General features: G+C 51.9%; 2 protein-coding genes across 4 annotated transcripts in view; both read right to left on the bottom strand.

Annotated features, from left to right (window-relative positions):
* Positions 1-551, bottom strand: part of EMID1 (EMI domain containing 1) — a 52,941-nt gene extending 52,390 nt beyond the window's left edge. For all 3 annotated transcript variants that reach the window (XM_036993546.2, XM_036993550.2, XM_036993545.2), the window contains exon 1: positions 321-551. In XM_036993546.2, coding sequence (XP_036849441.2) covers positions 321-421 — 101 coding nt within the window. In that variant the 5' untranslated portion in view covers positions 422-551. The remainder of the gene's footprint in view (positions 1-320) is intronic.
* An 8,564-nt stretch (positions 552-9,115) lies between these two features.
* Positions 9,116-15,134, bottom strand: part of KREMEN1 (kringle containing transmembrane protein 1) — a 95,091-nt gene continuing 89,072 nt past the window's right edge. The window contains exons 11-13 of the transcript XR_012125473.1: positions 14,071-14,295; positions 13,085-13,211; positions 9,116-9,239 (exon numbers count right to left, since the gene is read on the bottom strand). The gene's annotated coding sequence lies outside the window, so the exon portion shown is untranslated. The remainder of the gene's footprint in view (positions 9,240-13,084; positions 13,212-14,070; positions 14,296-15,134) is intronic.

Genomic DNA, 15,134 nt, shown 5'->3' with positions numbered 1-15,134 from the left:
CTCCGGCGGGGGCTTCTCGGCTTCCTAATTGCCCCCTGCCCCCCTCCTCTGGGGCTCTGGGGGGTAAGTGGTGCTGGAGGAGGAGGCTGTCGAGGTCTGCCTGCTCTGGACACATGGAGTAAGGGATTCATTCCCCCCACTGCGGGAGCCTCTGCTAGACAGAGGGGTGGCCCCGGGTCCCTGCCCCCACCCGGACTGCCACTGAGGCAGGGAACCAAGTTTCTTTCCCAATTCCGGACTTGCACGGAGGCGGGAGTCGGGGTGCCTGGAGCCCCGGTCCCAGGGCTGGCAGAGCACAGAGGTGGCGTGGAACCCCTTACCTGCGCCCGGAGAACTGGGCTCCCGCGACGCTCCATGCGGCGCTGCCTGCCGGGAGCAGGAGCCCCAGGCAGAGCAGCGCCCAGGTCCGCGGGCCGCCCATGCTGCGCCCGGCGCCCTCCGCGCGCGGCCCCTCCGCCGCCGCCCGCAGCCTGCGGTCCCCGCCCGCCGGCGCCGCCAGCCGCCCGGACGCGCCGATCCCGGTTCCCAGCGCGGCGGCGTGAAGGCGGGCGGGAGGCGGGCGCGGGGCGGGGGCGCGCGTTCCCGTCCTCGCCCGGCCCCTTGGCGCGGCCCCCCGCCCCCTGCGCCGCCGCTGCCAACCCGGAAGATGCCCCGGGAGGCCGGGTGCCCGCGCCAGTTGGCCCGCAGGTGCCCACCTGAGCCTGGCGCTCTGAGCCGCATGGCCATTTAGGGGGGAGGGTGCGGGTGCCAGTTCCGAGGTGCCCTCCCACGTGTTGCAGGCTGGGGAAACTGAGGCCGGGGCCAAGGTCTCAGAGGCAGCCAGAACCTGAACGGCCACGCCTTCCCCCCGGGCATGCGAGTTCTGTCCATCCACGCAACAAAGGCTTCCTGAGCAGTGAGCACCACTGCTGGCAGGGCACCTTGCCTCCGCTGCTGCACATCCTGTCTTGGTTTAATATTCAAAGCGCTCTGGGTGAGGTGGGCACAATTATCCCCATTACAGGGAGAAGAACACAAGTCCAGGCACTGCTAGTCCCCTTGGGAGAAGACCTGGGCTGACCCCAGGAGGCCAGTGTTCACTCTTACTGCCATTTTATAGATGGAGAAACTGAGGCACAGAGCTGCATCATCATCTGCCTAAAGCATTCTGTCGGTAGTTGGAAGAGTCAGGATTTGAACTCAGATCTGACTTCAGAGGGGTCACTCTTAAGCACATTTAGGGAAGAGTCCAGACAGCATGTTGATGTGGGTCTCGGTTTCCCTGTCTGTGACAAGGTAAAGATTGGCTTGGAGTGGAGGTTCTTCATTTTGGGGAGGGCTGTGAACCCACAAAGATGTGTGCAAGTGTGTGATGAAGGAGTGTGCACATGTGATGTTTGTGATGCATGTGTATGCTGTGTGCCGGTAGGAAGGGTGTGTGTCATACGTGTGTGACGGCTGTGTCTGTGGTAGGAGTGTGTATTTATGGGGAGGGACCACAACTCTCATCAGAGGGGACCCCGCCAAGACTCCAGGACAGTCTCTAACACCCCCTTCTGCCTGGGTTGCCGTACAGCAGGCAGTCCTGGGCTGGGGACCCCCTTGCCCAGCTGGTGGAGCCCCTGGGGCCTGTCCTGCAGGATTCTTTTGTGGCTTGTCCAGATGCAGGATCATTGCTAGACGCACTCCAGCAGGAAGGACCTGCCAGCCCCTACCTCTCTCTTCCCCGGGGACTGCCTCTCCTGGACTCACCTGGGCTGGGCAGCACCAGGTCCCAGGACTCAGTCAGGATTGGGGAGAGTGAGCTGATGCAGAGGGTGCTGGCCCTGTCCCCAAGGGGATGGGTAGTGAGAACTGGGTTCAAACCCTGCCTCTGCGTCTCTGCCCTCATTAACTTGGGCAATCTCTGCCCTTCTCTAAGACTCAGTTTCTCTCCGTGAGAAGGACAGTTGCACATTCCTTCCAGGGGTGTGGGCAGGACTGAGATGTCACAGTAATGCCCTGGTACCCATTCTTTCTATGGCCCCCTCAGGCTTCCCACTTCCTTCAAATAAATCATCACAGTGCCCACTCAGCCCCCTTGTTGGAGCTGCCTCTCTCCCTTCCATGTGTGATTTTTGGGCACCTACTATGTGCCATGTATCTGACCTTCAAGAAGTGCAGCTTTGTGCCTCTCTGGTTAGTCCTTGTTTTTGCTACAACATGTGGCAGTTTACCCTGGTGTTTACCACCCGGGCTCAGTGCCCCAGAGGCCTAGGTGTCAATTCCAGAACAACTGGGAGCTGGGTGACCTGGGATAAGTCACCTCCCCTCTCTGAGTTTCATCTCCTTGCCTGAAAAAACAATGCATAGGACCTTCTTAAGAGCCTTCTGTCTCAAGAGTTTGTACTTCTGGGAAGTGAGAAAGCTTTGGGTCTCCACGTGGGAGTCCTGGGGCACAGCCTGAAGCTCCGTTCTAAGAGGCGCTTTCCTGGTGGATGTCAGACTGTCTTCTGGCCCTCCTTCCTCCTCCCAGAGCAGGAAGGACAGGAAATGCCTGGGGAGGGGGGCCTGGGTCTTGGTCATTTGAGGTTTCAGTGTTTGCTGAGATAGGGAGGAGAGGGGCTGGCTGGCTTGAGGTCCCAGGGCCTGTCCCTGTGGGCGGGGCTTCCCCCATGGGGGCTTGGTCCTCCTCTGCCAAGACACCACAAGGGCCAGTAACACAGCAGCTTCCGTTCAGAGCTCTGACCACGTGCCAAGAGCTGTGCTCAGCATTTGCCTGCATTGTCTCCTGCCCTCCTCTCCACCACCAGGACGGTGGCCTCAGTATCCCTAGGTGTGGGGCTCACCCAAGGCCCATGGCTGGTGAGTGACGGGTGCTGGCCCAGGTGCTCACCCACTAGACCACACTGCTTCTCTTTGGCAGAGCCCCACAGTGGGGCTTTTTGGGGGAAAAGGACTCGGCTCAGATTCTGACTGTCTGTGAGCTGATGAGGTGAGAGAAAAATATACATGGACACATCCACACAAGTGTGGACCACATAGGGACATGGACTCAGACACACACGCACACGCCCTCCCAGTACAGGCCATGGGGTCTGCCATGGATTCGCTGACATGTCCACCCAGCCTAGTCCAAACAGGAAATGCTGCTCTCAGTATAGCAAACAAACCTGAGCCGCAGCCTCCCTTCCCTGTGAACTCCCCCCGGGGCCTGTGCTAAGGGCCTCTTTCCTCAGCCTGTGCCCCACTGGACAGCCTGCCAGGCTCGGGGATGCCCATAATATCAGCCTTGTTTGCACACAGGCTGTGGGAGCCCAGGCACTCCTCCCGATCTGTACCCTTACTGTGCCTGTTCTATAGGTAAGGAAGAAGCCCCCAGGGCCACGGGGCGCCCAGAGTCCAGGAGGCAGGCCCCAGGGGCGCAGGCCTAACGGCCCAGGCAGTGTCTGGCTGTCATGAGAGGCAAGGGGGACCATGTAGACGTCAGTGGCCTGCAAAGCCTTTGCCCAGACAAAGGGCAGGGCTGGAGGGCTGGGCCTTCCCCCAGCGCTTCCAGGTCAAGGAACAATGCCTGCTTTCTTTGCCTTTGATCTGGAGGTGCCCCTTGGTCCCCAAGCAGGGGGAGCCCTGCTGGGCCAAGGCGGGCACCCTGGGGGCCCTGGAAAGCCTGCAGCTGCCTGGCCAAGTCGCGTATTCTCCAGGGAGCTGCCCTTCTCACCCAGCTCCTTTCCTCTTCACGGGGCTGGGGCTGGGAGGGAGTGATGCGAGGAAGGAAGTGGTCACAAAATCATAAATTAAGGCCCCAAGAGGGCCTTCCTGTCCTCCGTGGGAGTCCTCAGGGGAGGAGGCCAGCACTTTTGAGGGTGGGGAAAGGATACCAGAGGGACAGGGTCGGGTACAAGCTAGCACGGCAGGACGGGGGCCTGTGTTTGGAGCAGGAGACCGGTGAGCGATCTAGAGCAAGTCCTTTCTCTCCGGGCCTCAGTCCCCCAGTCTGGAAATGGGACTGGTGCAAGACTTGGGGACTTCCTGTGACCATGCTTTGTTTACTGTAAAGGGGTGGGCCAGTGAGCGGTCTTCTCCTTCACGATGCTCAGCCCCACAGATCCCTTCCTTTCTGCCCCCCACCTCTCTCCCAGCTGCCCTCTGTGAGGTGGCTTTTTCTGCTCCTCTTTCCATACCTTTCCTCCTGCAAAAATGGACTAATGAGGTCTCCTTAGACAGCATCTATCTGGCTGGGGGTTAGAGGGAGCCTGGGCTCATTCACACTAGAGTGCCAATGGCTGATATGTTGAGCATTGTTAAGTGTTGGGGGGCAGTTAACAGGGATTCTTCCTCATTTGAACCCCAGATCAATGGGAGTGGAACACCTAGGCTGGTAAGGGGAATGCTAGGTGACCGAGAGTTTAGAAATAAGGTCTGCCAAGTGAGAGGACCTTCTGTGTGGGAAATTGTCCATTTCCTAGCACCTGTGGGGTGAAGGCCACTTCCTGCTGGATGTGTCTGGAGTGGGGGCCACAAGTCCTGGCACTGCAACGGAAAGGGCAGGTGTGGAGGTCAGGCAAGAGGAACCCCTCAGAGTAGGGACCCTGGGGCTGCCCGCCTGGTGGCACCTGCCGGGCCCTGAGCGCGGGGGCCTGCCCCAACTGACAGCTCTGAGAGGAATGGTTTCTGCCTCCAAGGAAGTGATTCTGAAGGGAGAAGAGAACTAGAGAGAGGGGAGAGAGAAACAGTCCAAGACAGAGATATAAAGAGATACTCAGAAAAAGAGAAAGAGCCAGCAAGCCAGAGACAGAGGGAGATGGGTGAGCCAGAGAGATTAGAAAGAGACATTGGAGAGAAGGGTTTTCCAGGAAGAGGACCACAGGCTCCTGTGGGAACAGGGCAGAAGGGGCAGGACCAGGGTGCCAGCCCAGCACCTCCCAGAGCCTTATCCATTCCTCTGCGTCCCACAGGCTCTGGCCTCCCTCACAGCCCCACCCCCATGCCTCCAAAGGGGGGGGGGCGCCATCCTGCCCCTGTCTTCCACCCATGCCTGGCACTGGCTGGCTCTGGGCTGCCTGCAGCCAACAGATACTGTGTGTGGGTGGTTCTGTTCATTAGGCAGACAGCCACTGGCTCCAGGAGAAAAGGATTCCTGGGACCTCCCCCTCGGCCTGGGGAGTCAGAAGAGGAGGGGCGGCTGTATGAGGGTGTGCACTCCTTGAGCGCCCAGGCCCCAGGCTCCCCTGCTCTGCCTTCTGGCCCAGCCCTGTTGGGGGAGACCTGGATTCTCGCCATGTGCCCACTCCTCAGCTTTGTCCCATCCAGCCTCCCCCTTTCCTGGGATGTGCTCTTGGTCTGTTTGGTGGCCTCTCACCTCCTCTCTGAGCTTCCAGTCCTACAGGATCCTCCCAAAGGTACATGGAGCCAAAGAGCCCTCTGAGGGATACCTTCAGCCTCCTGGCTGCCCTCACGTTGAGAGCTGAATGTTGTCCAGCCTGCTTATTCTCCCTGTGCCCCAGACCCTGGACACCAAATGTCCGTCAGTTCTCCTGACCACCCTGTGCTCTCCAGGGGGCTACATGGCTTTCCCATCCTGTCCCCTCTGCCTGACAATGCCCACTCACTCTCAGCCTCAGCTATCTCCCCTTCTCACCTTTAGGAAGTGTCCCACACTCCCGAGACTGGGTCACGAGTCCACTGAGCTTCCGCACTCACAGCATCTTTGCTAGAGCCATCTGTGGGTTTGTCTGGTTTCCTTGACGGATCATAAATAGGCAAAGATTCTGGGTCCTTTTCGTAAGCTTTCTAAGAATCCTAGGAAAGACATATACCCCGGAAGTCACAAAAGATACATTTGGGTACTTAAAAAATTTCTGCACAGAAAAAAGTAAAATGATTAACTGTGGAAAAATGTGCAACCTGTCAGATAAAAAGGCTAATTTCTTCCATATATAAAGAGTTCTTACAAACCAATAACATTAATCAATGACTCACCGGGAAAATAGAGAAAAGGTATGAATGGACAACTAGGAATGAAATGGCATTCAAATTCACTCAAAAGAAAGCAATGCAAATGAAAATTACAATGAGATAGAACCTTCCAAAAGTGATGGTAAAAAGGAATTAAATTTTTTGATAAAATGGGTTGGCAAAGGTGTGGGGAAAATGACATTTCACGTGTGCCTTCCTTAGAGCACAATTGGTAATAAAAGGAAAACTGTACTCCTTTGGCCTAGCAACTCTGTACTAAGGAAGTTTCTTACACATGTATTTGCAAAGAACACAAGGAAATTAACTACAGCACTATTTGTAGTAACAAAAGACGGGAAACAACTTCAACGCCCATTGCAGGAGACTGGCAAATTAAGGTACATCCATCAATGAAATGCCAAATTGTCATTAAAAAGAACAAGGAGATAAACAAAATGTGATATACAGTGGAATATTAGTCAGTCATTAAAAGGGACAAGGTATTGACACAGGTTACAGCATGAATGAACCTCAGAAACATTATGCTGAGTGGAAGAAGCCAGATACAGAAAAATTTATATGAAATGTCCAGAATAGGCAAAGTCATAGGGACAGAAAGTAGATTAATGGTTTCCAAGGGTCTGGGGGGCAGGGAGTGGGGAGTGACTGCTAATGGGTATGGAATTTCTCTGTTCTAAAGAAAGGTGATGAAATGTTCTAGGTAGTGGTAATGGTTGTACAATCCTGAATATACTAAAAACCACTGAATTGTACATGTTAAAGGACAAATTTTGTAGTATGTGAAATATATGTACTTCAAGATGTGGCAGATTATGTACCAGTTTCCAAGATTAGTTGTTAAGTATTAAAAGTAAGCGCAGCTGTGTGTAAAGGATGCTGCCCTGTGGCGCGAAATTGCAGGAATATATGTCCATAAATGCTTGGATCCTGCGCTCACTATCTCTAGAAGAACTCACAAGGAATTGGTAACTGGTGGCCTTTGGGAAGGGGAACTGTGGAACTGAGGGTGTTTGTTTTCACTGTGAGTCCTTTTACATGGTTTGAAAGAAGTTAATACTAAAAAGTACACATACCATAGTCACACTTTGTACCCCATATTAAGTGTTTGCCTCCCAAATTAAGTGTGTGTGTGTGTGTGTGTGTGTGTGTGTGTGTGTATGCACATATACAATGGCAGCTTTTACAATTCCTGCTTTGGTAGCTATTGGCTGCAGCCTGGGTGGGCTCCTTGGTGCCGGGGTGAGGTTTCCACACAGATTTTCAACCCTGGGCAGGCAGAGGATCCTCTAGTGCCTGGGTGAGGAGCTGTACCTCTGGACCAGCCGTACCCTGGGAGGAGCACGCCCCACCCCACTACCCGCCTTCTCCCAGGTCCTCAGCAGGCCTGGCCCCGGGCCTCCTGACTGCTCAGCACACACCTGAGCAGAGGGTGTTCAGGGAGGTGACAGAGAGATGGAGGCCGGGGTCTGACCGAGGAGTTGGGTTGGCAGATAGCCAAGGTTGCCCTCCTTGCCTGCAGGCTGGAGCCACAAGCAGCTGAGGTTGGCTGTATCCTCCCCTGATCCCAGGGAGGGAGGGAGAGGAAGAGAGAAGACAGGCAGAGAAGAGGAGGGTGAGAGAGAGAGATGGAGAGAACATCAGAGACAGAGAGACAGACTGAGCCTTGCTGTCAGCCTAGAGGAGCTGGAAATCAGCCTGGAGTCACACAGGCAGAGAACAGAGAGGACAGGATGGTGGAGAGGGGCATGGGGGCAGGGAGAGGGGGCCAGCAGTGACCTGCTTTCTCCTGGGGCAGCCCTAAGCCTTTATCTATGCAACTGCAGACTGCAGGCATTATCACAGCTGCCCATGCAGAGGCATTCTGCTCAGGAGAGGGCGGCCCCAGGGGTTGATAAACTGCATAGCTGGCAGTAGCAGGGTGGGATTCAAAGTCTGGCTGCAGAACCCTGAGCAGGTGGTCTGGATAGTCCAGCTCCAGAATCAGCCCTGGGACCCTGCACTGGGATCCCTCCCGACAGGGGCCCGTTGCCCCATCTGGGCTGCTTGTGCCCTGCCCTGGTGGGACACCCCCAGGAACACAGTGGACCTGCCCTGGACTCTCCCAGCAAGAACACAGTCTGCTGTCAGGAAGGACCCGACATGGAGCCAGTGTTGAGGGGTCTACAGCCCCAGCTTGGCAGGTGGAGGTGTCAGTCCTCACTGTGTGACCTTGGCCAAGTTGCCTCCCCTCTCTGAGCCTCAGTGTTATCACCTGGAAAAACAGGGATAGCAGCACTTGTATCAGTGTCAGTTGCTAAGGAAAAAGTACTCAGGTTGAAACCGAATGTTACATGCAGTTCATGGAATGAGAAATCTAAGCAGCTTGGGGACCTGGGGCCTGGGTCAGACAGAAGGATCAGTCTTTGGCAAAAAGAATACCGGGGAAAAATCTAAATTTCCTAAAAACTCTAGCTACTATTAATTGTTGCCTGAAATGCTTCTGTTATCTCCTAGGCTAAAGCAAGGAAAACCCATGTTGAAATTGAAAACTCTTCTCTAGGAAGGCTGTTGTATTTACTCAAGTCTAGGCTCAACAGCTCATTACTGCAGTTCTGTTTGGCTTAGCTGGCTCAGGGGACCCACTCCTTCTAGTACTCCGCCTGCAATTAGGAAGCTCTGCCACTAGATGGCGTCTTGGCCTTGCTCCCTGCACAGAAACGAGTTATTTTTGTTTCTTGTTTTTGGCTGCCTCTGATGCACTCTTAGAAGTTGCCTTTTAAGAATAGACAGAGATACAGAGACAATCTTTAGACTGGTGGAAAAGAGTTCTGTGATCATTTAGCAATGTCTGCCCTGGGTGAAAGAGTAGTAAATGGCAGCTTCCACGCCAGACATCCAGCCACCTCTAGACTGCTTCTGAGTAGACAAGTATGTTTTACTATTTAATGGTACTTCTTAGAATAAATGAGACTCTTTTTAAAACACTTGAGCATAAATCCTAGAATTGCTTATCACTGTTTAAGAAGGGCTGCTTATAAGAATTATTTCTGTAACAAAGAACATACAGTTTGGGAATAGATACCCAGCAAAGCCAACACGTAGGTTTTGTGAAAGCTTGCTAGTTGTGAATGGTTAAGAATTACCATTTTTTCCCCTACAATAATTTTAACGAGAGAAAGCTTTAATGTCTTTTCTCACCTGCTTTTCCCCAGGTGCCCATAAGCAACTCCCAGTCTTGGAAGTGAGATCTTCACAGTTTCTCTCTGGCCTGCGGCTGTCTGCTCTCTCGGCCTCTGTCTCAGTGAGCCAGATCTTGGAAGGAACTATAAAGGAGGAAGAAAGACTTTTTGGCTACACTCTTCTTAAGAATTGCTGAGCTTTATAAAAACATTCCTTTTTTTTTTATCAGTAATCCCTCAAAGACTTCTTAGATTCTTTTTAGTGGTAAAACTTCATAATAACAGTATCATATCTTAAACTTTTTTTTTAAAGAAAATAAGTCACTTGTAATCCGTCCACCCTGATATAGTGATTTCTCAGGTTTTTGTTTGGGTTTTTGCCTCTTTTGTTTTTAATGCTTTTTTTTTTTTGGCTGAAGAAAGAGAGGCTTTAGCCCCTTGAAAATCTTTCCTCCACCCCCAGACAGCTGAAAATCCTCCTTCTTTCTCTTACTCTTAGCTGTTTCTCCTTTGAAGTCTAAGCTGGTTTCATTTTTAATCTGGGCTGACTAGTTCCTCATTGACAGTCACATGAAGGATCGGAGGGAGCCAGACACAGGCTGTCTTCTGCAAGGAGTTGTCACAGTGTCCACCTACATGGCCACCTGTTCATGCTCCAAATAAGTAAACAAGAGCAGAAGCAAAGAGGGACGTCTGCAGGGCTGGACACCAGATATCTTTGTGGGAAGTCTGGATTGTATCTATGTTTTCTTGTTCCTAATTTGTCACTTGGGCAATCTCTAATGTATCACATTTGCAATTTAAAATAGAAGTTGTTTTTAATTAAAAAAATATATTCACCACTCCTAGGTTTATACCCAAGAGAAATGAAAGCACACATCCACACAAAAACTTGCATGTGGCATTTTGATAATGGCCAAAAAGTGAAAGAATCAATTATCCAACTGACGAATGGATAAATAGTGGTATATCCATACAATGGAATATTATCTAGGCAATAAAAAGGAACACAGTACATACAACATTGAAAACATGCTGCATGAAAGAAGCCAGGCACAAAAGGCCACATATTGTATGATTCCATTGATACAAAATACCCAGAACAGGGAAATCTATAAAGGTGGAAAGCAGATTAGGAGTTGCCAGGGGCTGGGGAGAGGACACAGGTGGAGGGAAATGGAAAGTGCCTGCTAATATGCATGGGCTTTCTTTTTAGAAGGATGAAAATGTTCTAAAGTTGATTTGTGATGATGGCTGCACAACTCTGATATACTAAAAACCACTGACTTGTACACTTTAAATGGGTGAATTGTATGGTATGTAAATTATATCTCAATAAAGTTGTTATATATAAAACACATGCAAACAGAAGTTAAGATTTTAAAGGTGTGAAATAAATGTTCCCTAAGACTCTGAAGAAGGAAGATGGGCCCAGATGGGAGGTGGAGAGAAAGGTCTAGCCATGTCTGACCTCCACGGCCCTCCCAGGAACACTGCAGGACACCAGATGCGCTCTGCACTGGGTGGCAGCCGCTCTGTGGAGAGCAAGATGGACGTGCTCCCAGCCCAGGGAGTAAAGACTGGTGAACTCATGTTATGACCCACTGTGATGACTGAGGACGGTGAATGCCCAGGGGCTGTGGGAGCTCAGCGGAGGCCCCTGACTCGGCCTGGGTTGTCAAGGGTGAGACTTGGGTGAGCAGAAGTCATCCAGGGGAAGCCCAGGGGAGGAGTCCCAGGTAGAGGGAACAGTGATAATAGCATGGGGGAGGCCTGAGGCAAGACCAGGCTCCGACCCTCACCTGAACCAAGGGCAGGTCAGTGGGGTGGGAACAGGGCTGGGGAAGGGGAGCAGAAAGACCTGATTCCTGAGAGGTCAGCAGGGCCAGGCCCTGGGAGCTTTGGAGGCCAAGTCTGGGCTGCTTCCTGAAGCCGTGGGAACCACTGTGAGACTTTAGGGAGGGACGTGGCTCTGGTCTCTCTTTTGTAAAATCCTTCTGGCTGCAAGTGCTGGAGGCTGGGAGCTGGGGGTGGTTGCAATGGCCCAGCTGGGATGATGGTGTCTGGGGCTATATGGAGGGGTTGAATGGTGATCCCCAAAAGATATCTCCAGGTCCCGGAATCTGTGAAGATGTCCTTTTTTTTGGACAAAGGGTCTTTGCAGATGCAATTAAATTAAGGATCTTAAAATAAGGTCATCCTAGATGACCTGGGTGGGCTCTAAATCCAATGGCAAATGTCCTCATAAAAGGCAGCCAGAGAAGAGACAGAGAAGAAGAGACAGTCACATGGTGACAGAGGCAGAGACTGGATGCTGCCACTGGGCAAGGGATGCTTGGAGCCACCAGCAGCTGCAAGAGGCCCGGCAGGATCCTCCCCTAAAGCCTTTGCAGGGAGTGAGGCCCTGCCGACCTCTTGACTTCCAGCCTTCATAATTGTGAGACAATTAATTTCTGTTGTTTTATACCACCGGATCTGCGGAAATCTGTTATAGCAGCTGAAGGCCACTAATACAGGAGGTCACCATGGGGAAGTCACCAGATCTTAGAGATTTTTAGGATGCTGGATAACAGCTGCCCTGCAGCTGAGGAATGGGGAGCGTGCATGCCTGGCACACAGCAAGCATCTGGGTATTGATGGTGATGGTTATACATTAGTAACACCTTAAAGAGTGTGTGAAATACCATTGCACTTTGCAAATTTCCCCAACTTCCTGAAGCTTCTGCCCTGGCCTCCCGGATGGCTGACAGGAGTGATGACGTTGTGGGATAGAGAGAGTTATAGGTTGAATTGTGTCCCCCTAAAAGATGTTGAGGTCCTAACCCTTGGTACCTGTGCATGTGATCTTATTTGAAGAGAAGGCCTTTGCAGATGTTCAAGTTGAGAGGAGGTCATTAGAGTCATTAGGCCCTAATGCAATATGACTGTGACCTCATACAAGGGGACATTTGGGCACAGAGTCAGACTTTCCTGGTGGCAAGATGATGTGAGACACAGGGAGAAAGCCATCAGTTAGTCGAGGGACACTTGAGGCTGCCAGATGTGAGGAGAGAGGATGAAACGATTCTCCTTCATGGCCCGCAGAAGGCACCAGCCCTGCTGACAACCTTGATTTCAGCCTTCTGGTCTCCTAAGCCATGGGACACTAAAGCTCTGTTGTTTAAGCCGCCCAATCTGTGGTACTTTGTTATGGCCACCTCAGGGCACTGAAACAAACTGGAGTAAGACGAATCTCACCATCTGAGGATACTAGGCATTCCAGGGCCTGCTAGTGCCAAGCCCCCGACACCCCAACAGTTGTTGTCCAGGCCTGTGGTCAGGCTTGGCCGCCTCTCTGCCCCCAACCAGCCCAGCAGGAGAGCAACAGATGCTTCTAGGACAGAAGTCTGGGATGCATTTGGAAACCTTGGCAGAGGGGTTTCAAGGTCGGCCCCAGCCTGGTCAGTGGGGGAACCGCCATCTGGATCCTGTTTGCTGTCCCTTAGCAGGGGAATCTGAGCAGAATCATGGAGAGTGGCCAGGGCTGGGGTGGCTCCTTGTGCAGCCAGGGCCCTGGGCGAGGAGAAAGCCAGCCTTGTAGTTAGGCCCTGGGTGGAGCCCTGGCCCTGTCACTTCCTTGCTGGGCAACTTTAGGACACGCACGTCACCTCCCTCATCTGGGTTTTCTCACCTACAGAATGAGGACAATAGAATTGACTTCCCAGTGTTGCTGCCAGGATTCGGAGAGATAATGTAAGGAACAGGATAATGCTTGAGAAGGGAAACTTTAGATATATTTTTACTTTTTTGAAATAATTATAATAAATGTGCATAATATAAAATTTACCATCTTAAACATTACAGGTGTCCCTACAGCTCAGTGGCATTAAGTACATACATTACTGCACAACCATCACCACCGTCCATCTCTAGAACTCCTTTCCTCTTATAAAACTGAAACCCTGTTCCCATTAAACACTCCGCTTCCCACCCCTTAGCCCGGCACCCACCTTCCCCTTTCTGTCTCTATGAATTTGCTCCAGGAACCTTGTGTAAGTGGAATCCTTTGTGTTGGCTTATTTCACTTAGCAGAATGTCCTCAAGTTTCATCTATGTTGTAGCATATGTCAGAATTTCCTTTAAATTAAAAAAAAAAGGTTTCTCTCATTAGCTGTTTTGTGCTGCGGAGAGCTCCCAGCCACCTTTGGTGGAGGAACTGAGCAGCCCCTCTGTTTCTGAGGCTGAGGGACAAGCAGGAGCTGTGGGCCTGGAGGAAGGAAGCCCGGAACGGTGTCTGCTTTCGGGCCCACCTGCCTCCTTGCCTTTCACTGGGGGAGCTGTAAGTGGGCATGCTTGAGGATTTGGGGTTTCTAAAATTTCTAGGTGATCCCAGGGTTCTGGGGACCTACATTGGGCTGGGCTGGGCTGCCCGGGGGTGGAGTTGGGTGAGGAAATGGCTGTGTGCCTAAATGCTATGCATACAAACCTGTGTGAACTAAAAAGGGGGAGTGCTAAAATGCTGAGGGGACCAAGGCGAATTTGAGGTGGCTCCATCAGCATCGCACAGCGTTCCTGGAAATGTCCCCTCCAGGGATGCATCTGAGTTCAGGTTCTGCCGTAAGTGCAGCCAGGCTGGGCACTGCCTGAAAAACCCTGAGGTTCCCAGACATAGGATGGAGCCCCCAGCCCCCCGCTTGTCCCTCAGCCTCATGCATGGCTGGGCTTCCATTCCTCTGGCCTCCTGGCTCCCAGGGCCAGGAGCCTCACTCCCAGCACACATGTGGCCCTGAACATCACTCCGAGATGCAATGGTTCTTGGATGGATGGTGGACTCAAAAGGCCTCGAGGGTCATCTTGCACAGTGATCTTCACTATCCATGGAACTGGTGACGCAGGGGAAGGAAGGGCCCAGCATGGGTCCTGGAGGTCAGACAGACTCAGGCCGCCACAGGCCTGAGCAGGGCACTCCACCTCCCTTCACCGCCAGTCTCCTCACCTGTAAACTGGTGATGATAATAACTGTGGCCACCTGATAGGGTGGGCGAGGATTCAGTGCGGCGGAGCACAACGTCCAGCCTGTGCCCGGGGTGTTGTGAGCGAATCGCTGTTACCGTTGGGAGGGAGGACAGCTGCCCTGTCTGAATGTGCATCAGGATGTCCCCTGGAATGGTTTTCTTTTTTTTTTGCATGTGTCAGCTCATTTTTTAGCCATTGGCCTCTTCTAGAAGTTGCACACAGATAAAAGGTCCCAGTTAATGAGGATTCTGGTTAAAGTTTTAAAATTCACAGCAAGCCCACTCGCATAATAATGTATCAGAAACACAACAATCCTTTAATCTAGAAGGAATTAATTGCTGGGCCCAGAAATTCAGGGATGCTGGCAGAATCCTTAATTTCTTAAGCTGATGGCTCAAAAAAGCAACTGGTTTTAAATTGGCTTCTCTCTACGCGTAAGACTCCCACAGTTCCGACAAAGGGCGAGATTGTCTTGATGTCTTACTCAGTAAGAATCATGTATGTGGGGTCTGAATTAACGTCAGCTCTGAATTTTTCCTGCTGGGTGGAACTTGGTCGACTGAGTCCCCAGGAGATTCAATGCTGGCTCTGTGGCCTGAGCTTACTGGGCATGTCCTCATTTGTCCCATACATCGACTTGCTGAGCTCCTACTCAGAGCCCAAGCTCAGGTTCGGTGTTGGCAATGCAGAGGCAGTCGTGATCAGAGGTAAGACAGACCATAGATAAACTCGTGGTCAGATAGCTGTAAGTGCACATGGTGGCAAGGCAACAATGGGAAGGAATGAGGCAGGGCATATGAAAGAGAGTAACAGGGACCTAATTTAGGTGGCAGGGCTGGGGAGGGTTGGTGCAGGTCAAAGAAAATCTTTACAAGCTGAAAGCTGAAGGATGAGGGGAATTAACTGATGAATAATGAAGAGGCTGGTGTTGCTGGGGGTGGAAACACCCTGTGCAAAGGCCTTGAGGTAGGAATATACTTACTGTCACAGGAGCTATATCATATTATATGTCATGTGATATTTATTTTAAGCAGTTTTAATGAG

This window comes from Manis javanica, chromosome 15, assembly GCF_040802235.1.
Source record: "Manis javanica isolate MJ-LG chromosome 15, MJ_LKY, whole genome shotgun sequence".
Classification (NCBI taxonomy): Eukaryota; Metazoa; Chordata; class Mammalia; order Pholidota; family Manidae; genus Manis; species Manis javanica.
The sequence above is the reverse complement of the archived record's forward strand: the minus strand, read 5'-3'. Positions and strand labels throughout refer to the sequence as shown.